Source organism: Balaenoptera ricei, chromosome 19 (assembly GCF_028023285.1).
Source record: "Balaenoptera ricei isolate mBalRic1 chromosome 19, mBalRic1.hap2, whole genome shotgun sequence".
Lineage (NCBI taxonomy): Eukaryota > Metazoa > Chordata > Mammalia > Artiodactyla > Balaenopteridae > Balaenoptera > Balaenoptera ricei.
This window is the reverse complement of record NC_082657.1, coordinates 16537283-16563328: the sequence shown is the minus strand read 5'-3', so window position 1 is coordinate 16563328 and position 26046 is coordinate 16537283. Positions and strand designations below refer to the sequence as shown.

General features: G+C 52.8%; 3 protein-coding genes across 9 annotated transcripts; 2 read left to right on the top strand and 1 right to left on the bottom strand.

The window, feature by feature from the left end:
* The first annotated feature begins 1143 nt into the window (after positions 1–1143).
* On the top strand, positions 1144–6086 carry LIN37 (lin-37 DREAM MuvB core complex component). 3 transcript variants are annotated; one of them, XM_059904416.1, is made up of 9 exons: positions 1144–1355; positions 3910–3985; positions 4147–4197; positions 4516–4545; positions 4627–4712; positions 4796–4962; positions 5622–5704; positions 5793–5866; positions 5953–6086. In XM_059904416.1, exons 1-9 carry the CDS (start codon positions 1322–1324, stop codon positions 6000–6002), a joined length of 651 nt encoding a protein of 216 aa, XP_059760399.1. In that variant the 5' UTR covers positions 1144–1321; the 3' UTR covers positions 6003–6086. The 3 variants fall into 3 exon arrangements, with proteins under 3 accessions (XP_059760399.1, XP_059760397.1, XP_059760398.1); XM_059904414.1 differs by having other exon boundaries at positions 5564–5704; XM_059904415.1 differs by lacking the exons at positions 4147–4197; positions 4516–4545 and having other exon boundaries at positions 5564–5704.
* Positions 6087–6133: 47 nt separating this feature from the next.
* HSPB6 (heat shock protein family B (small) member 6) lies at positions 6134–8719 on the bottom strand. 2 transcript variants are annotated; one of them, XM_059904417.1, is made up of 3 exons: positions 8478–8719; positions 7327–7482; positions 6134–7248 (listed from the first exon to the last, which is right to left on the bottom strand). In XM_059904417.1, exons 1-3 carry the CDS (start codon positions 8673–8675, stop codon positions 7075–7077), a joined length of 528 nt encoding a protein of 175 aa, XP_059760400.1. In that variant the 5' UTR covers positions 8676–8719; the 3' UTR covers positions 6134–7074. The 2 variants fall into 2 exon arrangements, with proteins under 2 accessions (XP_059760400.1, XP_059760401.1); XM_059904418.1 differs by having other exon boundaries at positions 7360–7482; positions 8478–8717.
* A 1114-nt stretch (positions 8720–9833) lies between these two features.
* PROSER3 (proline and serine rich 3) lies at positions 9834–20020 on the top strand. 4 transcript variants are annotated; one of them, XM_059904122.1, is made up of 9 exons: positions 9834–9908; positions 12373–12500; positions 12607–12707; positions 13368–13450; positions 13584–13693; positions 18224–18399; positions 18516–19497; positions 19597–19678; positions 19834–20020. In XM_059904122.1, exons 1-9 carry the CDS (start codon positions 9898–9900, stop codon positions 19973–19975), a joined length of 1815 nt encoding a protein of 604 aa, XP_059760105.1. In that variant the 5' UTR covers positions 9834–9897; the 3' UTR covers positions 19976–20020. The 4 variants fall into 4 exon arrangements, with proteins under 4 accessions (XP_059760105.1, XP_059760104.1, XP_059760106.1 ...); XM_059904121.1 differs by having other exon boundaries at positions 13551–13693; XM_059904123.1 differs by lacking the exon at positions 9834–9908 and adding an exon at positions 10905–10953 and having other exon boundaries at positions 13551–13693.
* Positions 20021–26046: the final 6026 nt, after the last annotated feature.

The window sequence follows — 26046 nt, the reverse complement described above, 5'->3', positions numbered from 1 at the left end:
TTTCTGAAGGAGATCGTCTGCAGCAATAGACATGTATTCAAGAGATTTATTAGAGAAGGTTTCCTTGACCCTATTTAAAATTTCAATCCCCACCTTGGCATCTCCTGTGGAGCCCTACATCAAGGACACCCTACATCAAGGGCACAGGACAAAAACTCTGGAATTAACCGAGCCCCCATAGCAACTGTTGCCATGCGCTCTCCTAATCTGAACCGGTCAGCCCCCCGACTCCATATTAGGTAAAATATCCACCATGTAGTAACCTTGTAGCTTCCTGACCAATCACCTAATGCCATCCTGCCCGCAGGATTTTTCTTTGTCTTGAGGCTATAAAAGTTGGCTGCTAGCCCACAGAGGGGGTTGACTTTCCCTGGCTACCAGGAAGTTGGCCCGCTGTTCTTGCAGCGACCCTTCTCTTTAATAAACTCTATCTTCCTTACATTCTGCCTTGTGTCTGGAAATTCTTTTCCAACCCGCGCTCGGGCCACCACACTCCCTATGTCTTTCAGGCTATATCCATTCTCCTCTTACATTTCATTTAAAATGTTCTACTTGTTTATTGTTCATCTTCCATCCTCTAAAATATAAGCTCATTAGGGCAAGGATTTTTGTCCATTTTGTTCACTGCGGTGTCCCCAGTACCTAGGAGAGTACCTGGCTCAGGTACTTAATATTTGCTAAGTGAATGAGGCTGCACCTGAAAAGAGTTTAACAGGTAGCTGACACCTAGTGAGTGCTTAGTTAAGAGGGAACCCAGCCTAACCCCAGACTTGTTTTCCTCTTAGGGACCAAGAGAGACTCCCACGGTTAAATAACTCCTGTTCAATAGCGAAATTGGTGTTACTCAAAGCTTCTAATACTGTAACTGCCAAGCAGCCTCGCGACGCTCTGATCCTTGGTCTCCCACCGTGCCTCGCGCGGCGCAGGCGCGCTTACTTCTGCTGAGTCTCGGGAGCTAGAACTACACCTCCCAGGAAGCGCCCTGAGATATCGTTGGTTTGTTTCCGGAAACCTGGCCCCAGAAAGGTGGGACTTAGAGCTGGGAACCGACAGCGGCAGCTGTGAATTGGCCAGGGTACGAGACTGACGGTTGCATTGACTAATGGAAACAAGGGATTGCCGAAGGGGCCCGCCCACAGAAGGGCAACTGGAGGAGGTGGCGGCCTCCGCGGCCGTCGCGGCCGGACACTGCTCAGGGCGGAGGACTGCCCACACACGAAGCTTACCTTTGACTTCTCCCCGTCTGCCTCCGGCCTTGACTTGTGACCCTAGGCTCTTTTGGGCTTCTCTGACCCAGCTAGCCAGACCCCAGACCCCAACCATGTTCCCGGTGAAGGTGAAAGTGGAGAAATCAGGTGAGGACCCCGAGGTCGGGGGCCTGTAGGGGAGCACCGGACTGATCAGGGTGTGGGAGTCCTTATAGACAGCATTATCGCGATAAGGCGGACTACGCGACTTCTCCCCGCAGCCCATCTTACTATCGCTGTTAGGCATCGAGCGATTCCTGCCACCTTGATATCCTCCCGGTCTGTGTTCAGGATAACTTTGAGGTTGAATGGTGGTGGCTCAGGCAGTGGTGTGGTGCGGTAAGATATGGGGATCCCGAGCCGTGTGACTCAAAGAAGTACTCTTTTCTCCGTTTCCCCATTTCTCGCAGTGGTCATGAGTCCAGCATTTGCTGAGCACCTGAAGTACAGGAAGGCTTTTAATCCTCGTAGTCACTGTATCCCAATAATCCTAGGAATTGGGAAATGTGGTCGATGGGGAAACTGAATCTGAGAGAGCGGAAGTCATTTTGGGTTGGGGCCAAGCTTGATGGGAACCCAGGACTGGCACGTTAAGGGTGGTGGGAGAGGCATGGAATCCAGACAACAAAATAATAGTAAAATGACGTGAGATGTTAAATGCTATAAGTGGTAATAAAACGAAACAGGAGAAGGTAGGGAGATCAGGAGTGAGGCAAGGTGAGGGAGAGAGCGATGAGGATAAGTGAGGGAACAGCAAATCTGACAAAGAAAATAGCTTTGAAACAGCGGAGAGGTGAAAGCCTTGTCCGGAGTGTTCAAGGGCCAGCACGGAGGCCAGTGTGGCTGGAGCAGAGCGAGTGACGTAGAAAGTGTGAGGAGATGAGAGCAAAGGGGCGGGGGGCAGGTCTTTGGCTTTTGCTCTGAGGGAAATGGGGAGCCAAGGGAGGGTTTTGAACCAAGGAGGGAGTTTTACAAGATGGCCCCCCAGATGCCAAAAAATGCCCCCAAAATCGTGGATGGAAAAGTGAAGGGGGCCTGACCACAACAAAATGATGGTGGTGAGGAAGGAGTAGTCAGGGTCATGGAGGCCTGTGAACACCAGGCTGAAACACTCAGACTCTGCCCCAGGGGGGCACTGCAGAGTCGTGGACGGTTCTAAGCAGGGAAGGATCAGGGTCAGGTTTGGGTTTAGGAAGATTCCCCTGGCCACCTTGCGGAGGGTTCATTAGAAGGGGAGACTGAGGCTGGGAGCCCAGGGGGAGGGAGGGAAAGGACCTGGCTGGGCAGACTAGGGAGGGGGGAGAGACACTCAGGGGACCAAGTGGACAGGCCGTGGGGTGGGTGGGGGAGGGAGAGAAGTGACCGTGTTGAGGCCCAGGGAGGGATGGGGTGACAGTGTGGATACCCCTGAGAAGGGGGTCCAGGAAAAGGGATAAGTTTAGAGAGACACTGAGGCCAGTGTGGGACCCAGTAGGTGGCAGGAGCCCAGGGGATGTCAAGGGGAAAGTGTCCAGGAGTCCATAGGATCCCAAGATCTGAGGTTCAGGAGAGAAGCAAGGACTAGGGAAAGAGAGGTGGGCATGATCCATACCTTGGCTCCTAACCAAGGCTCTTTGCTAGAATCTCAGCTGCCCCCAGCCCTGCATCCCCACCCTGTCTCTCCTCTGAGTCATGTTTCCTGGTCTCTTCAGGAAGTCTCAGGGCTGGCAAAGCATGTCCCCAAGTGTCCTTCCAGGCTGTAGAGCGCTGGGTCAGAGCTCCTACTAGTTGGAAGAGAAGAGCGAACACCCCACAAGAGTAAGAGGAGAATATTTATAACATCATCATCTACTTATGTTCCATGATGAAGAGAGGCAAACACACAGGCTGACAGGGCCAGGCAGGGGCTGTGGCATGCAGGAAGGTGGGCCCAGATCTCATTTCCTGGGGGAAAAAAAGCCAAAAATGGGTATTTGAGATGAAATCTCCCAATTATTAAATGTAGCCATCTTATTCAGATTTAACTCAGATTTCAAATGACACAACTACCTCAGCCAAACAAAACACATCTGGCGGCTGGATTCTGCACCCAGTTTGAGTCCGTGCCTTATAACTTCACCTGTGGAGCCAGATGACCTGGGTGCAAATCCTCAGCCTTGCGACTTCCTAGCTGTGTGACTTTGGGCAAGTAGCCTAACATCTCTGTGCCTCAGTTTCATCATCTGTAAAATGGGGATAAACATCATATTTACCTGCCAGGGTTATTGTGAAAACTCAATGGGTTAATATGTGTGATGTGCTTGGAACAGTGCTTGGCACATAATAAGCACTCTATATATGTTACTCATTATTATTGCATCCTGCTGAGATTCATATACAACATAGGTTTGTTTAAACCTCAAAACAGTCCTAGCAGGTAGGTATCATTCGGAGACCCATTTTCGAGATGAGGAAACAGGCTCAGTGAGGTAAGGTGATTCACCTTAGGTCACACATGACCATGCGGGTCAGCCCTGGAAGCCAGAGCTCTTGCTCATCGTTTCAGTAGTCTCTGCCCACTGTACCCTCCCAGCATGCCTGGGCCTGACCGAAGGATTGGATACACATGCCCTTCCCTGGCCCAGTGGCTGCCCACCTGCCGTGGGCCTGGGAAGTGACTCCTGCTCGGTACCCTCTTCCCCAGAGTTGGAGATGGCCAAGGCCCGGAACCAACTGGATGCTGTTCTGCAGTGTCTGCTGGAGAAGAGTCACATGGACAGGTTGGGACCTGGCCCAGCATGGGGTCATAGGGAGTCGGGGGCCCTGGGTGGGACCCCAGAGGCTGGCTTAGGGAGGAAGGGGCCCAATGGATGAGGCCACTGGGTGCCTTCCCACCCTGGGCCCTTGGAACCCTGAGCCTACAGTTCTCCTCTGCTACCAGGGAGCGTCTGGATGAGGAAGCTGGGAAGACCCCCTCAGACACCCACAACAAGTAAGTTTTATTGATGGGATCTGTGTTTGAGGGTTTGTGGTAGATAACTTCTTTCCTCATCCAAGCCCTGACCACCCTGCCCCATGCTTTCTCCACCACACTCCTAACCACTCTCCATGTACAAAGGCCCTGGGGCAGCAGAAGCTTAGGTCCCCTGATGATGCCACCTGAAGCCCCGGTGTGGGGGGAACACAAGGCCTAAGGAGTTGGTGGCGTCTGTATGAGCTTGATCACAGTACCCCCAGGGTGCCCTTTGGGGGGTTTTGAGCAGGCATTTGTTCAAGGGTAAGCCTGCTGACTCCCTGTCTCTCCCCACAGGGATTGCTCCATCACGGCCAGCGGCAAACGGTAAGGTGGCAGGGGCCCCAGCCAGCTGATGAGAGGTCCTCAGTCCCCACCCCGGTCCTGAAATTCTCCCTCCCCACACAGGCCATCTGCCCGATTCCCCCATCAGCGGAGGAAGAAGAGGAGGGAGATGGATGAGGGGCTGGCCGAGGGCGGGCCACAGCGATCCAGTGAGTAGGCGGCGGCCCTGGAGGGCAGGCAGTGATGGGGGTCTACGTGACGATATTCATACCCCTCCCACTCACCACCCTAGACTCGTACGTGATCAAGCTGTTTGACCGGAGCGTGGACTTGGCTCAGTTCAGTGAGAACACACCGCTCTACCCGATCTGCCGAGCCTGGATGCGCAACAGCCCCACAGTGCGCGAGCGTGAACGCTCACCCAGTTCACCGCTGCCCCCACTGCCTGAGGATGAGGAGGTGGGATGGGTGGTGGGCCCCCGCCCAGCAGCCAGGGAGGGCAGTGGGTAGACAGTCACAAGGTACCTTCCCCCCTAGCTAATGGGATAGACAAGCACAGGTCTCTGTGTCTCTCAGGTAACTCCTGGATCCGGTGAGGCACACAGATAGGAACCCTTAGGCCAGGGGAATGGTTGGAGTGCCCCAGAGCAGACAGACGTGGCTATCTGTTCTGGGAGGGAGAGGGGACAGGGTTCTTCTGGGCAAATAGATGTGACCTCCAAGATCAGGGGTTCCCAAGAGCTGGGAGACTGGGCAGGGGTCCTTAGTGCAAACAGATGTAGCCACCTGGCCTAGGGGAGCAGATGGGGACCCCTTGGGCTGGGAATGGAAGTCTCCACAGATGGAGGTCTGTGTGCTGGGCAGGAGTAATTGAGGGGATCCCTGGGTTGGATAGGAGAAAACAGGGATCCTTGGAGCAGACAGACATGACTCCTAAGTGCAGGTCCCTGGTGAGACCCTCATGTCTTTTGTCACTGGGAAAGGAAGGAGGTGTGAAATGTGTGCCCCTGGCTCTTTTCTCTGACTCTCTTGGGCTTGGTGTGGGGTCCTGTGTCCTCAGGGTTCAGAGGTCACCAACAGCAAGAGTCGTGATGTGTATAAGCTGCCTCCACCCACAGCTCCCGGACCACCCGGAGATGCCTGTAGATCCCGAATTCCATCCCCACTGCAGCCTGAGACCCAGGGTACCCCTGATGATGAGGTGGGTGTGCAAGGCCGCCCTGGGGCAATGGGGCAGGAGTTGTGGGGCTCGGGCGTGGCCACCCAGCCTGGCCTCTCTGTCCATGCAGCCCTCTGAGCCTGAGCCCTCACCCTCCGCACTCATCTACCGAAACATGCAGCGCTGGAAACGCATCCGCCAGAGGTGAGCATCCCCCAACTGCTTGTTCCCTGTGGCCTGTGCGCCAACTGCTGAGTCCTCCCTCTGCCTTCCCCCCACCCCAACTGCAGGTGGAAGGAGGCATCCCATCGGAACCAGCTTCGTTACTCAGAAAGCATGAAGATCTTACGGGAGATGTACGAGCGACAGTGATGTTCCCCTGTCCCCACCCCCACCCCAATAAACATTCCCCTCGTCCACACTGGCCTCCGCTTTCTCCAGCCCATCCTTCCCGGATCAGACATAAAGCAGTTGGCACAGCGGTAGCACATTTATTGGGGGAGTGAGGGGATGGGGCATCAGGGAATTTGAGGCAAGAGAAAGATTGTGGGGAATCAAAGAAAGTGGCTGCTTGGTTGGGTCTTGGAGAATAAGGGGAGGGGTGTGGAAGGTGGCTATGTGGTTGGAGACTTGGGGGTCATGACAGTGACTGGGGGGTTCTGGTTGGAGCTGGGCTTAGGGGCCTAGGACATCCGTGCAGAGTCTGAGGAGATGGGGTGGATATCTGTACAGTGTGAGGTTGAGGGTCCTGGTTGGCCTAGAATAGGTGTAAAAGGATGGGGGTCAGAAAAGGGGTTCAAGAGTCTGGGGGTGGCTGGCTGAGGTTTCAAGTTAGAAGATGGGTTGGGGGGAGAGAGTGAGGAGAAGTGGAGTATCTGGTTGGAATGAGGGGAAGGACCCAGAGTCTTGGGGACCAGGCCAGGAAGGTCCAGGTTGGGAGGTCTATGCAGAGTTTGAGGGGAAGCGGGGGCTTATGCTTGACTGGCGTAGGCCTAGGGTGGGGGCAGGTCTGTCTACACCATAATCTTGGGTGGGGGGGATTGAAACGGGGTGTGGAGATGTTTTCCTAGAGAAGTCAGAAGGAAATAGGGAGTTTGGAGTGGGGTTCTACGCCAAATGGGGTCAGTGGGGATGGGAGACTGTAGGCTGGGGGATTGTGCTTGTAGGGTCTGGAAGCCAGAGAGGTGTCGGGAGGTTTGAAAACAGGAGCGTGTGTGAGAGAGGGAGTGTCAGTGGAAAGGTCTAGGTTATCAAGGCTGCGTCTAGGTTGGAAGGTTCAAGGCAGACCCCAGATTGGGTGGGCGGGTAGTCTTGGCGCGCTCGGGACATCTGGCTGGGCGGAGTCAGGTCGGCTTTAAAAGTGCGGTGGAAGGGCCTGAGGCGGCTCCCAGGGTTCAGGCGTGCCCTGGCTCCTACTTGGCGGCAGCCGCCGGCGGCGACGGCAGCGGAGCCTGGGCCGGAGCAGGTGCGGCCTGGATGGAAAGGACGCCCTCAGGGGACAGCGCGGACGTCACGGACGCAGGGTCCACGCCAGGCGGCAAGCGGTAGCGGCGGTGAAACTCGCGCGCGATGTATCCGTGCTCATCCTGGAGGGAAAGAGGCTTGAGGGGCTCTGCCCATTCCCTGTAGATGCCCCGCCCCTCCGGCCTGCGGATCCTGCATACTTGTTCTGGCCCCGCCCCCGCCAGCGGGCTCACCGGGCGCTCCTCGTGGCGCGCGTGCACCTCCACGTGGTCGCCAACCACCTTGACGGCGATTTCCTCGGGTGAGAAGTGCTTCACATCCAGCAGCACCGAGAAATGCCCGGGGTCGGTCGATACCTGCGCACAGCCCGATAGTCATCGGGCGGGGCGAGGCTCCGGGGACCCAGGAAGGCCCCTCCCCTTGGTTCTCCGTTGGTTCCGGTGCTGCAGCTGTTCCTGGCCTCTGGAACTGGGGCGTCCCCTTTCCTACACGTAGCCACCGAGGACCTCTTCGCCCAGAATAACTGGGATCATCCCTCCCCTTGTAGCCACTGGGATTCCCCTCTCATCCAGAGTGATGAGGCCCCCTTACCCTGCAAGGTCAGGGACCTCCGTCCTCACGGGGTGAGGCCTGCCCTCTCCCCCAGTGTCAGCAACGCCGTAGTCAGCGTGTCCTTCTCAACACTGACTCCTCAGCCCCCTTCCCCTCAGAGCCCCAGGGGCCCTTACTGCGCCACCCCCGCCAGAAATCGCCAAGATGCCGCCTCCCCCAGTCTCCAGAGTCCCCTTTCTACCCTCCCACTCGAGTCACGGGATTGCTTGAGCCCTCAGTAGTTACCAGTACTCCTCCCCCACTTCTGAGTGGCCAGACCCCCCTTTCTCAAGTCACAGGACCCTCCCTCCCCTCTACCTCTCCAGGAGACATACAGTCACCACAGTCTCCAAACTCTCTTCCTCAAGAATAACAAAATATTCCCTCCCCTCGGGAGGCACTGGGAGCCCCACGCCCTTCAGAATGACTGGGCTCCCCCTTTTTCCCAGATTCCCTGGGTCCCCAGCCTCCTTCAGAATCACCAAGACTCCCCTCAGAGGGACCGCCCCCACCCAATTAGTGACCCAGCCCTTACACTCCTCTCGGAGCTGAGACCCTCCTCAGACTGACGGGGACCTCCCACCCCTTTCAGTAATCTGACCTCCGAGAATCCATACTCAGGGAACTCCGGAAGCCCCTCTGAGGGGCCGGACTCTGTGGCCCGCTCAAAGTCAAGGGACATTCCTTCACCCCCCTCAGGGGACCGGGGACCCCAGCCTTGGAAGGAGACGGGTTACCGCCCCTCCCCCAGGCCTGGCACCTGGGCGGTAGGCAGCGCCACGCTGGGTGCGCGCAAGTAGTAGGGGGCCAGCGCGGCGGGGCAGAGCGCAGCCAGCTCGGCCTCCAGCAGCCCCTCGCCGAAGCGCTGGTCGAAGAGGCGCCCGGGTGCCGAAAGCCCGGGCAACGGGGCCGAGGCGCGGCGCAGCCAAGACGGCTGCACAGGCACCGGGATCTCCATCGTGCTCCGCCGCCGCCCTAGGCTCCGCAGTGCCCCAGCGGGCGCCGCCGCTGCTTTATAGTACGCTCTGTGTCCGCCCCTCGGCGGGCCGCCCGGGGACGTTGGGACTGCGGCCAGAGCCGGCCATTAATAGAGTCTTATTTAGACAGCCCAACAATGACTTGGCCATTTATTAAGCGCCTGCTGAATGCCAGGGAGGTATCATTCCCCAATTTTCCGAAAGGAAAACTAAAGCTGAGGAGGCGGAGCCTTGCCAGAGTGGGGTGCAAGCGTGGCGTTTGGGACCCACAGCCTGAGAAACCCACCAAAGAATTCCCAGTCCCTTTAATCCGCCCCCGCCCCGAAGGCGCTCTGAGGATGACGCAGATGGCGGTCTTAGGAGCAGATTCCTGGGTACAGGGAATGCGGTAGCTGGGCCAGGCTGTCAGGAGGACACAGAACAGACCCTATTCCCATCTCAGTAGGGCCCTGGTCCCAGCCCCCCGGCAAGCCGGGCCTAATTCTGTGCGTCTGACTCAGCCTCGGGTGCACAAGGCAGCGGGGTCTGCCAGGTGAGCAGCGGCCAGGGGGCGCGGGCAAGAACAGTCCAGGCTGGCCCCCCTGGGGCAGCGCGCCGGGGCCCAAAATAGCTCATTTTGATCCAGCCACCTCGGCCAGGAGCCCAGGCCTGGCATTTGGCGCAACCAGCTGCTCCTGGAGCAAGACGGAAGTGGTTAGATGACCGGGTGGGACTGGTAGGCTGCTGGACTGATGGAGGGACGGCGGTTAGAGAGGACATAGACGCCCTTATTGCCCCTGCAACGGGAAAAGCCGCAGTTAGACTGAAATCTGGATGAGATTTACGCAGCAAGAGGGGGAGTGGCTAGAATACACGACTACAGGAAAGCGAGAGTACATTGGAACCCCTCCTAACCGCGAGCCCAGCCTCAGCTCCTTTCCATTGGTCCACGGACTTGCCAATTACTGCAGCTCGCTATGGTTCTCCAATCACACGTGCTCTCTCATTCACGTTACAGCCAACCAATTGTGAGACATCTCCCTTTGGCCACCGTCCAATTACTTTTATTTTCCTATCATTGGTCGCCTTGGAGGCCGCTCTCTTCCCGCGCCTGCAGTCCCAGAGAGGGGCGGGGCTGATAGGGCATTGCTAAGCGACAAAGATGAGCTCCGAGTGAGTCCGGTGACCAAGCAGAGCAGGCGGAAGCGGCGAGGTAGCTGCGGGATGGACCGCAGGTGAGGCCGATCCCTCTTCCGGGGATCACAAGAGGCCTGGGGAGGACCAAGGGTGAGAGTAACGCAGCCTAGGATCAGGTTTTCTAGGGTCCGGAGTCTCTCGTTCTCAACCGCACTGGAACTACAACTCCCAAGATGCTCCACAGCCTTAAGCGGCTCCCGCCTTGGACTTCACCATCCCGGGGGTTCCCTAGCGTCTTACGTTCCGCTAAGTGGCCCCGAGGGCTTTTTTTTTTCCTCTAAGGGTGTTCAGGAGCATCTTGGGAATTAAGATTCTTAATTTTGAATTTGTCCCCAGACTCCCATGGGTGTTATTTTTGACCTTTCTTGCTTAGGCGGAGCCCAGTGACTATAGAGATTGTAATCCATCTACCCCTTTCTCCTCAGATAGTGTCCCAAGGACTTATGGGAAATGTACAGTGATAAGGTTTAGCCTTGGCCCTTAACGTGAGCTCCACTTCAAAATCACCTGGGACACTGAGAAGAAGATGTATGTAGATGCCCAGCCCCCTTCCAGATATTCTGATTCTTTTGGTCTGGGGTGAGGATCACGCATCTGTAGTTTTAAAAGATTCCTCCTAGACTGGATCCACGGTTAAGAACCACCAACCAACAGTTCCTGGGTTCTTCTCTTTTGAGACTGCTCCAAGGGCGGGTGGGAATCGTGCCTCCAGTATCGTTATCTTGAGTGTGCAGTGGTGCTTCATGGGAATTATAGTCCATCTCTTCCAGGAATCCATGGGAATCGTAGTGTGGTTCTGCCCTCTTAGCATTCTCCCATTCACCCCACCCACATACAGCCTCCCAGCAGGGCTGCAGTGACCATGCTCTGCCTGCCAACCCCCCTCTCCCCTTGCAGCTTGCCAGTTTTCTCCACCCAAGACAGTACTTTTGGGGACGCCCCCCTGGGTCGAAGCCACTACTGGCCATCCTGAAGCCAGACCTGGCACCCCAAGTTGAGGACACCCCACAGAAAGTGCTGTGTTCCAGCCCAGTAGCAAGGGAGTGACGACTAGAGAGAAGGAAGACATGTTGAGAAATGGGGGTGAGAGTTCAAAAGACAGTCCCTCCTCTCTTCCCCATGGCCCTGCCCTTATCCTGTCCTCTACCACCTAGATCCCTTCATCACAGCCCCAATCACTTTGAGTTGTTGCAATCGTGGGACGTGTTTCCTCCCCTCCGGACTGAGACTTCATATGTGTCTTCGTTCCCCTACGGGGATAACCCCTCAGCCTCACTTTTTCTTCTCCTCGCTTCCCCTAACTTAGACCCTGAGCTCATCCAGGTCCCAGAGATCCAGGCTCCCAGAAGCTCCCAGGGCTCTGGCCACAGGTCCCAAATCCCCTGAGCTGTTTGAGGAGTCCTGGCCATCCAGCTCAGGGACCCCTTCCCCACCCAGCACCACTGAGGGACAGATGGGAGCCTCTCCACCACCCACCGTGACTGACAGCGAGGACTCTGTGATGGCCAAATAAGTAGCAGTAGCCCTGGGGGAAAAGAAGGGTTTGGATCAGTGGGAGGGGGCAGACATCCCATAATAATCATCACCGCCAGATCTCCACTTTTAGGACCACACTTCATGCATGTTAGCAAGTGCTCTGGAGCGAGGTTCAAATCCAAGCTTTGTCACCAACTCCGTATATGATCCTGGCCTCAGTTTCCTCATCTGTAAATTGGGGATATTAATAGCATGTATTCTCTAGGACTGTTTTAAGTTTTCAATGAGTTACTGTCTGTACAGCATCTATAACAATGCCTGTCACATAGTGAGCACTTGGATTTGTAGGATCCAAGTTCAGCTGCTATAACACAGAGACCCAAATTAATTGTGGCTTAAACAAGAGAGTACTTATTTCTTCATCACCTAATAGTCCAGACAGAAGCAACCAGGGCTGATATGGCAGCCCCTAAGTGAGGTGTCAGAGACACTGTCTCCTTCTTTCTTGTCGCTCTCCCTTCCCTAGGCTGTTACCCTTTCCTTCATGGCCCATAATGGCTCCCAGCCACATCCACTTTCCAGAATCACATCTCCTCCTACCTGTTGGTCAAGAACAGAGTTACATGGGCATAAAGCTACAAGGGCACCTGGTAAATGTATTTATAGAATGTATTTATAGAATGGCTATGTGCCCAGGATTATATCATCTTATATAATACTGCATTACTGGGGGACTTCCCTGGCGGTCCAGTGGTTAAGACTCCGCACTCCCAATGCAGGGGGCACAGGTTCAATCCCTGGTTGGGGAACTAAGATCCCACATGCCGCACAGCCTGGCAAAAAAAAACCACAACAAAACAAAACAAAATTGCATTACTCTATAAGAAAGGAGAACAGATGTTGAGGGACAACTACCAAGTGCTGCTAAGGAGCTAGGTAAACATTGGCTATTGTGATTATTATTGTTATTATTAAATATTAGGCTCTCCTCATCCCACCCACCTCGCAATTCTCTGATGCTCACAGGTACATAAACCGGTTCCGACAGGCTCAGCCCACAAGCCGAGAGGAACGCCAGTCTGCAGGCCCAACCCCGGCTGACTTCTGGTGGCTGTGGCCTGAATCACCAGACCCCAGCAGTCAACTTGCAGCAGGTACCTGCTTCAGTCTCACTACTCCTGGCCTATAACCTCTCCTGAGCGATACCCCCAGCAGCCACTCCTCCTGGCCCCCCCTAAATCAATTGGAGCTTCTCAACAGGAGCCAATGAACCAGAAGGAAGACCCAACACAGCAGTCCCGACTCGTGCCAAGGTGGCCAGTGCATCACAGACTATGGCCCCCCTTCAGGAAATAAAGCAGGTGACATCCCCATCCACTCCTTCCCGTACGTGCCTGAACTGGCAGCACCAGCCCTGGGATAGAATTAGAGTCAACCCCCAATTCAAGGCAGTGTAAACAAAAAAGGGAGGTCTTGCTGGCTAATGCAATCAAGAAATCCAAAGGTAGCTGCTTTCAGGCACAGCTGAATCCAGGTGTTTGAACCATATTGGGAGGAACTTGACTCTCATGGCTCTCTGTTCCTCTTTGTTTGGCTCAATCTCAGGTAGGCTTTCCCCTCAAAATAGCCAAGACGGCCCCGTTAACTCTAGGCTTCTAATGTACTTGATCACTCCAGTGGAAAGAGAAGGCTTTTCCAATAGCTCCATCCTAAACCCCAGGGCTTACTCTCATTCGCTCATCTTTGAGCCAATCACTGTGAACCAGAGGACAGAACATTATGACTAGCCAGGCCTGATCAGGAAGGCAGGGTCAACCCTTCTATAACAATGACTGCACTGAGGGATATGGATCCACAGAGGAAAACCTGGTCTCTCTTTCCTGAGGAGGAAGAGCAGATTCTAAGCCAGCATGTGAGGGCACCAGGTGCAATGTAGACCTGCATCCAGGCCCTCTGTCCCGAGCCCCTTTCCCAGTAGCCTTTGGGATGGGGACTGGCCTCTGACCCCTCTCACCTCACAGAGCCTCAACACGTGGAACTCATCCCTGCTGGACTTGGAGACACTGAGCCTGCAAAGCAGAGCTGCCAGGCTGCTCAAACGCAGGTGCCTCCCCCGCCCCCATCACCCTCCCCACTCCCACCCCTCCAGGCTCGGGCCACTGCCTCTGAGACCCCCGTTGCCTCACTTCTGCCTCTCCCTACAGCAAGGCCTCCATCTCTTCCTCCTCCTCCCTCAGCCCCAGCGATGCCGGCAGCTCCTCATTCCCCCTCAGCTCTGATGGCCTCTCTCCCTTCTCCATGACCTTCACTCCTGACTCCAGCAAGGGCTCTGACCCCGAGGCACAAGGTAGGTTCTGGGAGGCAAGGATGAGGGCAGTCTGGGTGCAAAATCCCAGCCTTTCGACTTACCAGCTCTGTGACCTTGGGCCTCTCTGGGCCTTGTTTCCCCAGCTGTAAAAGAGGGGAAATAATTGTACTCCTCTGCTATGGGTGTTGTGAGGATTAAATGAGTTGGTGAATACATGGAACACCTACCACGGCGCTGTTAACAGTAGCTATCAGGAGTATGCAGGTTCTCTCCCTGCATCCTGTCTGCAGTTCTGAACACGAAGCCCCAAAATCAGAAGGCTTTTTGCAAATTTGGCACCACAGCTGATTTGCCAGCTAAATTTGATGTAAACGATATGAAGAATATTCATATATCTATCTTATTTAGGGTGAATATTCATACTTTTTTTATTGAGGTATAGTTGATTTACAATATTATATTAGTTTCAGGTGTACAACATAGTAATTCAAAATTTTTACAGATTATACTCCATTTAAAGTTATTATAAAATATTGGCTATATTCCCTGTGGTCCACAATATTTCTTTGTAGCTTATTTATTTATTTATTTATTTATTTTAATTTTTTTTAATTTTTAAATTTATTTATTTATGGCTGTGTTGGGTCTTCATTTCTGGGCGAGGGCTTTCTCTAGTTGTGGCAAGTGGGGGCCACTCTTCATCACGGTGCGCGGGCCTCTCACTGTCGTGGCCTTTCTTGTTGCGGAGCACAGGCTCCAGACGCGCAGGCTCAGTAGTTGTGGCTCACGGGCCTAGTTGCTCCGCGGCATGTGGGATCTTCCCAGACCAGGGCTCGAACCCGTGTCTCCTGCATTAGCAGGCAGATTCTCAACCACTGCGCCACCAGGGAAGCCCCGCTTATTTATTTTATACATAGTGGTTTGTACCTCTTAGCCCCTATCCCTATCCTGCCCCTCCTCTGCTTCCCTCTCCCCACTGGTAACCACTAGTTTGTTCCCTATATCTGTGAGTCAGTTTCTGTTTTGTTATATTCATTCGTTTATTTTATTCTTTCAATTCTACATATAAGTGATAACATACGGTATTCACCTTTCTCTGTCTGACTTATTTAACTAAGCATAATACCTTCCAGGTCCATCCATGTTGTTGCAAATGGTAGAATTTCATTCTTTTTAATGGATGAGTAGGATTCCATTGAATATATACACCACATCTTCTTTATCCATTTGTCTGTTGATGGACACTTACTTAGGTTGCTTCCATATGTTGGCTATTGTAAATAATGCTGCTATGAACATTGGGGTGCATGTATCTTTTTGAATTACTGTTTTCATTTTCTTCAGATATAGACCCAGGAGTAGAATTGCTGGATCATATGGTAGTTCTATTTTTAGTTTTTTGAGGAACCGTTGTATTGTTTTCCACAGTGGCTGCACCAGTTTACATTCCCATAAACAGTGTACAGGGGTTCCCTTTTCTCCACATCTTCACTAACATTTGTTATTTGTGGTCTTTTCGATGATAGCCATTCTGACAGGTATGAGGTGATATCTCATTGTGATTTTGATTTCCATTTCTCTGATGAGTAGCAATGTTGAGCATCTTTGAATGTGCCTGTTGGCCTTCTGTATGTCTTCTTTGGAAAAATGTCTATTCAGGTCTTCTGCCCATCTTTTAATCAGGTTGTTTGTTTTTTGATGTTGAGTTGTATAAGCTGTTAATATATTTTGGCCATTAATCCCTTATCAGGCATACTGTTTGCAAATATTTTCTCCCATTCAGTAGGTTGTCTTTTTGTTTTGTTGATGGTTTCCTTTGCTGTACAAAAGCTTTTAAGTTTAATTAGGTCCCATTCATTTATTTTTGCTTTTGTTTCCTTTGCGTTAGGAGACAGATCTACAAAAATATTGCTATGATTTGTGTCAAATAGTGTTCTATGCCTGTGTTTTCTTGTAGGAGTTTTATGGCTTCAGGTCTTACATTTAGGTCTTTAATCCATTTTGAGTTTCTTTTTGTATGTAGTGGGAGAATATATTCTAATCTCATTCTTTTACATGTAGCTGTCCAGTTTTCCCAGCACCACTTATTGAAGAAACTGTCTTTTCCCCATTGTATATTCTTGCTTCCTTTGTTGTAGATTAATTGACCATAAGTGTATGGGTTTATTTCTGGGCTCTCTGTTCTATTCCATTGATCTACTTGTCTGTTTTTGTGCCAGTACCGTTCTGTTTTGATTACTGTAGCTTTGTAGTATAGTCTGAAGTCAGGGAGTAAATATTCATGCTTGTTTCTATGGATATATAACATTGAACCATATGAAGTTTTTGTCTGTAAGTGAAAAATGGTTGAATAATGGCAATTTCATATTGTTCAACTAAATACCAATGTGTTTGAGTCTGGTGTACTGACCCAGACCCCTGTCAACACTGTACATACCATGTAACTTTGCTAAAACATGCAAACTGTTGAACTCTCAAATTTCTGCCCCCAAGATTTCAGAGATTGGATTAAGGACCTGGGTTACTGTTACGGTCATCGTTGTTACCGTTACTCTGTGCCCAGGTCCTGGGATGCAGTGTTGCACAGGACAGATGCTCTCCATGTCTCACAGGACTCCCGTGAGTGGGGACAGGCAAGCAGAGAGAACAGAGTGGTGTTTGTGCATGTTGTGTGATCCTGCCCAAGCACTCCCCTGTCTGATTCTTTGCTCCTTCTAAACTTCTCTTTTTATTCACTTCTCCTTCTTGAGCCTCAGTTTCCTCATCTGTAAAATGGGGATAAAACTACTACCTACTTTATGAGTTGTTTTGCAGGTTAAATGTATTCATTATTTCACATAACAAACATTGAATATCTGTTGTGTATGAAGCCTGTGAGCAGGATTGGGGATTCCTTAGTGAACCAACCATACATGGTCCCACCTTCATGGTCCTCACAGGATAGTGAGTGTGGAGCAGAGAATAGCTACATAACTCCACAAACAAATGTGGAATATAAGCAGAAATGAGGGCCATGCATGAGATAATTGCGATGCTGGGATGTCAGAGGCCTTCCTGGAAGAGGTGCTATCTAAGTGGAGACCTGAATGATGCAGGTGGGGACAATAGCCCTCTAACCTGCACAAAGGACCTGAGGTCAGAGGGAACACGATGCAGACAATGAACTAGGAAAGGCAAGAGCCAGGAGTAAGAGTAGTATGGGATAAGGTGGAAGAGATTGGCAGGGGTCAGATTCCATAGGCTCTGTAGGCATGTGAGGCATTTGGTCATAATCTACCGGGGAGCCACTGGAGAGTTCTGAGCAAGGAGGGCACGGGATCTTTATTGGCTCCCTATGGCTGCTATCAACATCTAGTGAGAGACAGACTCTGGTTGTTTGGGTTGGGCCAGAGCCTGAGGAGCAGAGTAGAGGGAAGTGGCCAGGTTTGGAAGTAGAATCACAGTATATAGAAGGGAGAGAAGAAGAGGTCCCACATGATGCACCCCCCACCCCTTCTCTGTGCAGCATTAGTAGGTGGGGCTTCTGAGAGATAATGGTAGCCATACTAATCATAACTGACAAAATGATGCTCTGGGTGATAGGGAATGGTGTCTCTTTGCCCCACAGGACTGAGGACAGCCAGTGGCCCTGCCTTTAGTCACTGCTGTATTCCCAGCACAGGGCTGGGCACTGGGATGGAACACAATAAACAGTTCGTTTTGCATTTATGCCACAAATACTGACACTAGGTCCTGTTCTTGACACTGAGGATATGATAATGGCCAGATAGACAAAAATTGCTGCCCTTGTGTAGCTGGCATTGTGGAGGGAGAGATGAACAATAAATAAGCAAAGAAGTATGATATTTAGTAGTTAGAAGGTGATAAGTGCTAAGGAGAAAAATGGAACAGGAAAGAGGATGGAGAGTGGTAGGGCTGGGGTTGTTGCAGTTTTGAATAGGGTAGCCAGGGAAGGCTTCACTAAGAAGGTGATACTTGGGCAAATATTGGAAAGACTTGGAGTGAACCCTGTGGTTACATGAACGAAGAGCCTTCCAGGCAGAGGAAACCGCAAATGCAAAGACTTTTGCTTTTTACCAGGAGAGAGGTGCAGCCTGGGGAAGATTCTAACCCAGGAGGGCCCTGATCTGACTCAGGTGTTCACAGGCTCCCTCTGGCTGCGGGTGGGGACAGTTTGGGAGGATAGGAAGAAGGGAAACCAGGGAGGAAGTTGCTTTGGGGTTGGCAGGTGAGGGAAGTAAAGTGGGGAGAAGTGGGCAGATTCTGGAGGATCTGCCTTGGTCACTGCTGTAACCACCATGTCCAGAACAGTGCCTGGCAAATAGTAAGAGCTCAATAAATATTTGTTGATGAATGAAGAATTGAATGATGACAGGTTGAGAAGCCCATGAGGGCTCTCTTCTCTGATTCTGCCCCTTTTCCCACTTCCCAATCTGCAGGGGAGTTGGGACATTATCTGGAGAGCCTGTCTGAATAACCTTCTGGTACAGTCGAAGGGTGTGTGCTAGGCTGTCCTTGCTCATCCCCCCAGGCCCTGCCTTACCCCTCTTCCCTCTACTTACTCCACAGCAACCCCAGCACCTGCCCCCATCCCTACTCCATCCCCAGTCTCCTCCCGGGCACCCCTGCGGCCAGAGGATGACATTCTGTACCAGTGGCGGCAGCGGCGCAAGCTTGAACAGGCTCGAGGAAGCCAGGGTGATGGAACCTGGGTGCTGCCCCAGACCCCTGCCCTCACCCCTACGGTGAGATGGGGGGAGGGAGGAGACTGAGGGGGCTGGAGCGGGGATCCTAAGGGAAGTTGAAGGAAGGGGGAGGCTGAGGGGGACTGAGGACCCTCTACCCTTTCTCTCCCTCTCAGGTCCCTATCCCCATCTGTCTACAGACCTCTCCTGCCCCTGCGGAGACCCTTGGTTCCCTGGGAACGCAGCCTAACTGCATCCCACTGTGGGGCAGTGTGGCTCCACCTGGTCCCCGGGAAGCCTTCCGCTTGGAGAGGCCTCCTATTCCCCCAGGGTTCTCTCCACATATCTTTTGGGGCCCCAGTCCCCATGGATTCTTCTGGGCCCCGCAGCCCGGTCCCTGGGTATCTCTTGGGGCCATCCCTCCCACGGCCGCGGCCTCCACCCCAGCGCCCCCAGCCTCCACTCCTGCGCCTCCAGCCTCAACCACTGCGACCTCTGCCTCCACTCCCGCGCCCCCTGCCGCCCCCCAGGGCCCGCCCACCCCTGCACCATGCAGCCCAGCCGAGCTCGAGAGGCAGAGCTCCAAGCCTCGAAGAAGCAGAGCCCAACGCCGGGAGTCCGCTGGGCGAATCACGGCAGCGGCAGCGGACGAGGGCCCTGGCCCGCAGCTCAGAGGCGCGCTGGGCCAAGTAGTGGCGGCTCGGCTGTTTCCGGCCAGCCTGGAGGACACACCCCCTCGCCAAGAGGGCCCGCCTCCACCCGAGGCTGAATCTCAGAAAGTCAAGGCCACACGCCCTCAAACCGAGACTCTGTCCCCTCGTTCAGAGGTCACGGCCCCTCCATCTGAATCACGGTGTCCCCAGGCAGAGACCCCGCAGGGTCGGTCTAAGGCCGAGTCTCGGAACGCCAAGGCCATGCTCCCCCTAGTGGGATCGGTGCCTAGGAAGGACAAAGACACTTTCTTGGCTGAAGTCGGGTGTAAGCCGCCCAAGGTCCGGCCCCCTCCAGCTGAGGAGGCGGCCACTTGTGTTAAGGCCCTGTCCCGTCCGTTCAAGGAGGGGGCTCTTGAAGTTGTGGCCACGCCCTCATCCGCTGATGGCCACGCCCCCTCAGAGGACCTCCTCTTCCAGGCTGCCAGACTTCTGCAGGCTGCGGAAGGTGAGCTGATGCGCACCGACGCTCGTGGCTGCCCGGATCTGGATGGCAGTCCAGCACGCTACGAGTGCGGCCCGCTGAATCTCGCTCTTTTCCCCCCAGACTCCGACGGCAGCGAGTTCCAGGACGACCCTATACTGCAGGTGCTAAGGGTTCAAAGGGCGGAGCTGCGGCGGCAGAAAAGGTGACCATGCCAGGATTTAAGACACCCGGCCCCTGAATCCTCTGAGACCGCCGTTTGGTACCCACCTCTCCTGAGCCCCTTTCCCAGAACATACACAGCCGCAGACCCCAATACTGAGCAAAACCTCAGCCTCTACTCCCCTGTCCTTTTTCCAGGAAAGTGGATGCCCAGATATCCCGCCTGCTGGGCCACACTGAAGACCCAGGGTCTTGGTCTCCTCCAGCCAGGTCGCCTCCCGAGTCCCCAAGGATGCGGCTGAGGAGGGAAGGAGCCTCTCTTGAGGCCAGACGACTTTGAATTGTACAGATTCTATTTTTCCCAATAAATTTTTTTTTCAGGTTACTGGTTGTCTCTGAGAAAGAAGTTGTTTTGGAAAGGCCAAGGGTCATGCTAATTTAGGGAAATAGCTCCCATGCCCCGCCTCCCCCACACACACACCCTAGCTCTGCCCTGCCCCACCTCACCCTAGTTTCTGGCCACTGAAGCAAAGTGTCTTCTGGTTTCATCCTCTATGAGGGCAGGAGAGGGGTTCCGGGCAAGACTGGGACTCACCTTATCTGACCTTCAGCTCAGGAGTGGATCCTCTTGTCTCAGATGAGACCAAAGGAACTGTCCTCTGGGTATGAAGCTTGTAGAGTCATCAGAGTGTTGGACAATGGTCAGGCCTCAGTCCACATCCTGCTTGACCCAGCAGCAGCATTTGGTGCTCTGATCCCCACCCCCTCCTTGAAGCACTTCTTTTCCTGGCTTCCAGAACCCCAGCCCTCTCCTCACCTCTCTGGTTGTGCCTCCTCATTGTGCCTCACACCTGTCACTTTAGTGTGTCCCAGGGCCCTGGCCTTGACTTTTCTATCTACAGTCAATCCCAGGTGCTCTCATCTGGCTTTGTGGGCTCTAAACCCCATCTCTTTTCTGATAGTCCACAAATTTCTATCTTCAGCCTAGAACCTCAGGTACCCTGCTACTTGCTCATCATCCACAAAGAAAGGTCTAAGAGATGTCTCAAACTCCACAGATCTTAATCTTCCCCCTAAACTTGCTCCTCCCTGGCCCTCAGCTCCGTCCTTCTCAGGTCAGAAGCCTCAGGTCAGAGGCTGCTCAGGTCAGAAGCCTCACAGCTGTCACTGACTCCTCTCGTTCCCTCACACCCACAGTCAGTTGACCAGCAAGTTCTATCATCTCTACCTTTAAAATCTCTCCAGAATTTAACCCCGCCTTTCTCCCCATTCCACTGCCCCACCCCAGTCTAGGCTATCGTCACCTGTCCGGACTATTGAAAAACCTATTGTTTTATCTGTGAATACTTTGACACATTTCCCATCAAAAAAGTAAAGTCTATGTCCCTTCTTGAAACTGGGTTGAACTTTGTGACTGCCTCCACAAATAAAATGCAGAGGAAGTGATACTACTTTAACTTCCTAAATTGGATTAGAAAAGATGATATAATTTCCACCTGTTTTTCTCCCAGTCTCTCTTCTTTCTCCGTCTCTCCCTGTCCCCCTCCTTTTGGAGCCCTGGGATGCCATATAAAAAGTCCAGTTGCCATCCTGGATAAGGATTTTGACTACAAAGGTGTCAAAATACAGTGAAATTTATGAATTGCATGGTATGTAAGGTTTACCTCAAAAGAAAAATAAATATTGAACTCCAATGAAGGATATGCATGCTGAAGTATTTAGGAGACAGTATACAATGTCTTTAATTTATTTTGAAATGCATCCAAAAATTAGATTAATGGATGAATAGAGTAATAGGTAGATGTGACATAAAGCAAATATAGTAAAATGCTAATGGTAGGATCTAAGTGGTGGGTATATGGGTGTAAAATTGTTCAGCTTTGCTGTATGTTAGAAAATTTTTATAATAAAATGTTGGAGAATATATGATCAGGATTATTTTGATATTTGTATTTACAAAAAAAAGAGAAGATAGGATAGATTTCTGTAAAAAGTAGCTTCTGTATGTCACAGACATGGTAAACATTTGTTTTCAGTCTTTTTGAACAAACCATACATTTAAATAAAATCAAAAGAAGGAAATAGCTGCTTAGGTATAAGGAGAAAAAAAGATGTTTATAGTAGCAGAATCTGATCTTGGGGGGTGAGTGGGACCTAGAAATTTTCCTGAGGAAGTTACATTTGAGCTGAGACAGGTAGGAATTAATAACTAACAAAGGGCCATCCTAGTTACTATTTCTGGGTTACAAGCCACCCTAAAACTTAGTGGCATAAAACAATCATTTTATTATGCTCATGGATTCTGTGAGTCAGAAATTTGGACAGGGCACAGTTGGGGACAGTTTGTCTCTGCTCCATGATGTCTAGGGTTTCAGCTGGGAAGACAAAGGTGGCTTAACAGCTGGGGGCGGAATCTCTGGAGCTTCTTCACTCCCAAGTCTGACATCAGGGCTCAGATGACTTTAAGCTGGAACTACGGACTGTAGTGCCTACACAAGGTCTCTCCATGTGGCTTATGCTTCCTCAGAGCACGACTACCTCAGCAGAGTTGCACTTCTCACATGATGCCTCAAGGCTCCAGAGCTAGTCATTCCAGTGGACAAAGAATGCCTTTGCCTTTTACTACATAGCCTTGGAAATCACATAGTGTCAATTGCTATTCATTACTATTCTCTATTGGTTGAAGTTGTCACAATCCTGCCCAGATGGAGATAAACTCTACCTTTTCATGAGAGGATTGTGAAAGAATTTGCAGTCGTGTTTTAATGGGGCGGGGGCGCAGAGAATACTCCAGGCAGAGGGAAATTCATATGGGAAATCCCTGTTATGGAAGTGAGGTCAGCAAGTTCAATAAACTGAAATAAGTAGCTGTAAATTTACCCCTCCGTCAGCACTCCCTTTCCCCAATCTCGGCTTAAATTTTATCCATAGAAATTATCGCCTTCTAATATTCTATATTTTAAAATACTTATTTTGTAAACTGTCTTTTCCCACTAGCTTTTGAGCTCCATGTGGGCAGGGTATATTTTCCTCTGTTTTGGTTACTGATATATCCACAAATTAAGCGATCAGAGTTTTTGAATGAATGAATGGGTGGATCAAGGATGTACCTTCGAGGGCCTTGTTGAGGGCATGACCAATGGCAAATTCTCTTGCAAAGGGCGTTGTTACAGAGTTTTCTTTTTCTTTTCTTTTCTTTTTTAATGTACATATCTGGTCCAGGGATCAGAGAGCTGTATTTATTTATTTATTTTTAATTAATTAATTTATTTATTATTTATTTTTGGCTGTGTTGGGTCTTTGTTGCTGCGCGCAGGCTTTCTCTAGTTGCAGCAAGCGGGGGTTACTCCTGGTTGCGGTGCGCGGGCTTCTCATTGCAGTGGCTTCTCTTGTCGTAGAGCACAGGCTCTAGGTGTGCAGGCTTCAGTAGTTGTGGCATGCAGGCTCAGTAGTTGTGGCACACGGGCTTAGTTGCTCCGCAACATGTGGGATCTTCCCGTACCAGGGCTCTAACCCGTATCCCCTGCGTTGGCAGGCGGATCTTTAACCACTGAGCCACCAGGGATATCCCTACAGAGTGTTTCTGAGCCTCAGTCAACAGCGGGAACAACTGGGACTGGCTTTATGGGAGGCGTGGTCATGTTCAGGCACGCAGGCTAAATTTATTCCTAGGAAAAAGGAGTCAAGGCTGGAGGCCAGCCTGTAAGAAGCAGTAGAGGAGGAGGCAAGGATAATGTCCAGTGGGTAGGGGGAGGCTAAGTCGCAGATTGCCTAGGGTTATGTCCCAGGCAGGGCATCTGAACCAGTGAAAAACATCCAGGGGCCAATGTTGTTAGTATTCTGTGGGCAGGGGAGGGGTCAAGGACTGACAAAGTGGGGTCAGAGGATCGAGACTTTGAAGAGCTGCTTAGGGGATGGAGAAAAGCTTGAGGCCATGGGAGAAGCCAATTGAGAGTGGCAGAGGAGCGGTCACTGACAGTGGACTAAGGGAAGGGTCCACTGCTTAGTGTTAGAAATGTTAGAAGCAAAGCATAAAGAACCTGAGGGTGTGTCTCAGGAGGGGAATGACGGCCAATGAAAAGCAGGCATAGGCGTGGCGCTGTCAAACTTCGCGGGGCGGGACCGGAGAGACCGAGCCAGAAATGAGACCCAAGCCAATGAAAATCCGCCAGGTGGGCGGGGCGTCGTCCTAAGACCAAGGGTGGAGCCAATGAGACGCTGCGCCGCGTCCCCCATTGCCCCAGCCCCTGTGAGGCTAGTGCCGGAGCCACGGGCAGCCGTTAGGGGCGGGGCCTGCAGCCGCCCGCGCGCAGCTCGCGCCCTCCCCTTTGTGTCGCCATGGCGGCGGCATCGGCGGCGAGGACGACGAGCGAGGGGTCCAGCGCGGCCGGCGCCTGAGGAGGCTACACGACCATGGTGGTGAGGCGCCCACGCGGCCGTCAATCTGTCGGTGAAGTCAGTCTGTCCGCGCGGGGCCACGCCCCGCGCGCCCCGCCCCCAGCCCCGCCCGAGCCCGCGGCCTGCGCCGCCCCTCACCCCTCACCGCGGTCCCTCTCCTACCCCGGCCAGGTCTTGGGCCCGAGCTCTTACCCGAGCCCCGCCCCCTCAGCGCGCATCCCCCTTCCACGCCCTGGATGGGGGTGACGGTGGCCGAAGACCCAGACTTGGGAGGAAAAAGGGCTGGTCCAGGGAAGGACCCCGCATCCTCCAAGTGGCCCCCGCAGGGGCCTGCTGAGGCTCTCTGGGTCCTTCACCAGCCCCTATCCCAGAGCCATCCTCAGCGTCCTCATCCCAGCCTCCACCCATCCCTGGCCTAGACCCCTCCTCCTCCTGCCATCAGCCGGTTTCTCATTCTTGAGCCCCACCCCCACCCGGCTCCATCCTCAGCCTGACCCTTTTCTTCTCCTTCTCGTCTTTCTCACCCCTTCCCAGTCCCTCTCAACCAACCCTCCGTTATCCCCCATCAGCCTGAACCTTTACTTCAGCCTCTCCAGCTACTACCCTCCTCCTTACCCCACCCTAATCCCAAGCGTGCATTGTACCTCGATGTGATCCTTGGGTCCTCTCCATCTTCTTGTCCTCATCCACCCTCCCCCAGCATCTCCCTCTCCCACCGTGCTGCTCCTGCCCATTCATCCATTCATTCCCTCATTCGCTCACTTAGCATTCACTGAGACCTCTGTGTAGCCCCTTTGCTCCAGGCATAGAGAAAGTCAGATCCCCTCCTGCCTTGGGGAGCTTCAAGGGCTGGAGAGGGACCCACCCAAGGGTGAGACCCAAAGGATGAAGTCGGCGTTGTAGGGATACGAAGGAGGGAGAGGCTAGAGCCCAGTCTGAGGAATCCTCACCTGGCAGATGGTTAATTTATTCATCAGATTTTACCCAGCCCCCGCTGCGTGACTGAGCTGGCACTGGGCATTGGGACCCAGAGAGGAATCGGGCACAACCCAGCCTGTGAGGAGCATCAGTTCTGTTCCCAGCTCTGTGCTGGGCAATGCTGGGGGACTAGGGACTCAGCCCCAGTCCAATGGGGGAGAGGGACTCCCCCATTGGACTGTCATCAGACAGGGACATCTCAGAGTGCTCAAGGCTGTAATGAGGGAAGCTTAGGCAACATCATCAAGCCTGGGATGGGGGAGGCTCAGGGGATGCGGGAGTCCAGCAGAGGGGCCTGACACAGCCTGAAGGGTTAGGGAGAACTTCCGAGATGTGGGAACATGAGAGTTGAGACCTGAGGGATAAGTCAAAGGACAGGGAAAGGATGGGGAAGAGTGTTCCATGCAGCAGGAACAGCCTTTGCAAAGCCCTAGAAGGAAATGAGAAGATGGTGCTTTTGTTGGACTCTTAGAAGTTTGAGAGCTCTGAGAGCGGAGGCAATGGGAAGAGATGAGGCTGGAGAGGTAAACAGACCAGAATATTTAGACTTTATCTTAAAGACAACAGGGAGCCATTGAAGATTCATGACCTGTGGAGAGACAGAGGCAGATTTGTGTTTTGTGAAAGTTATACTGGCTCTTGCTGTGAAGAAGCTGGCAGGAAGGGAGAGGTGGAAGCAGGAAGACTGATAAGATGGGAGCAGTGACTGTCCAGATGTCTATGAAAGGCGTGAGAGGCACATACGGGAGATGACTATACTCTGCTGGGGCTACAGGAGGGTTTTAAATGGGGAGAGATGGTACCAACGTGCTCTTTCCCTAATTCACCCTTGGGCCCTGCTCTTCCAGCACCCGACCCCAGACCACACATGGAGAAGCAGACCTACCCTCAGCCCAGCCTTTACCTCCCCCTGACCTACCCCTATTCTCCCTGCTCAGGGCAGTGTATGGAGCAATTCGGGCCCGCAGGCCCAGGCTGACAGATAACAATGCTCCCGTTGTCTCTCTGCTCCCATCTCTGGGGGCCTCTGATTCT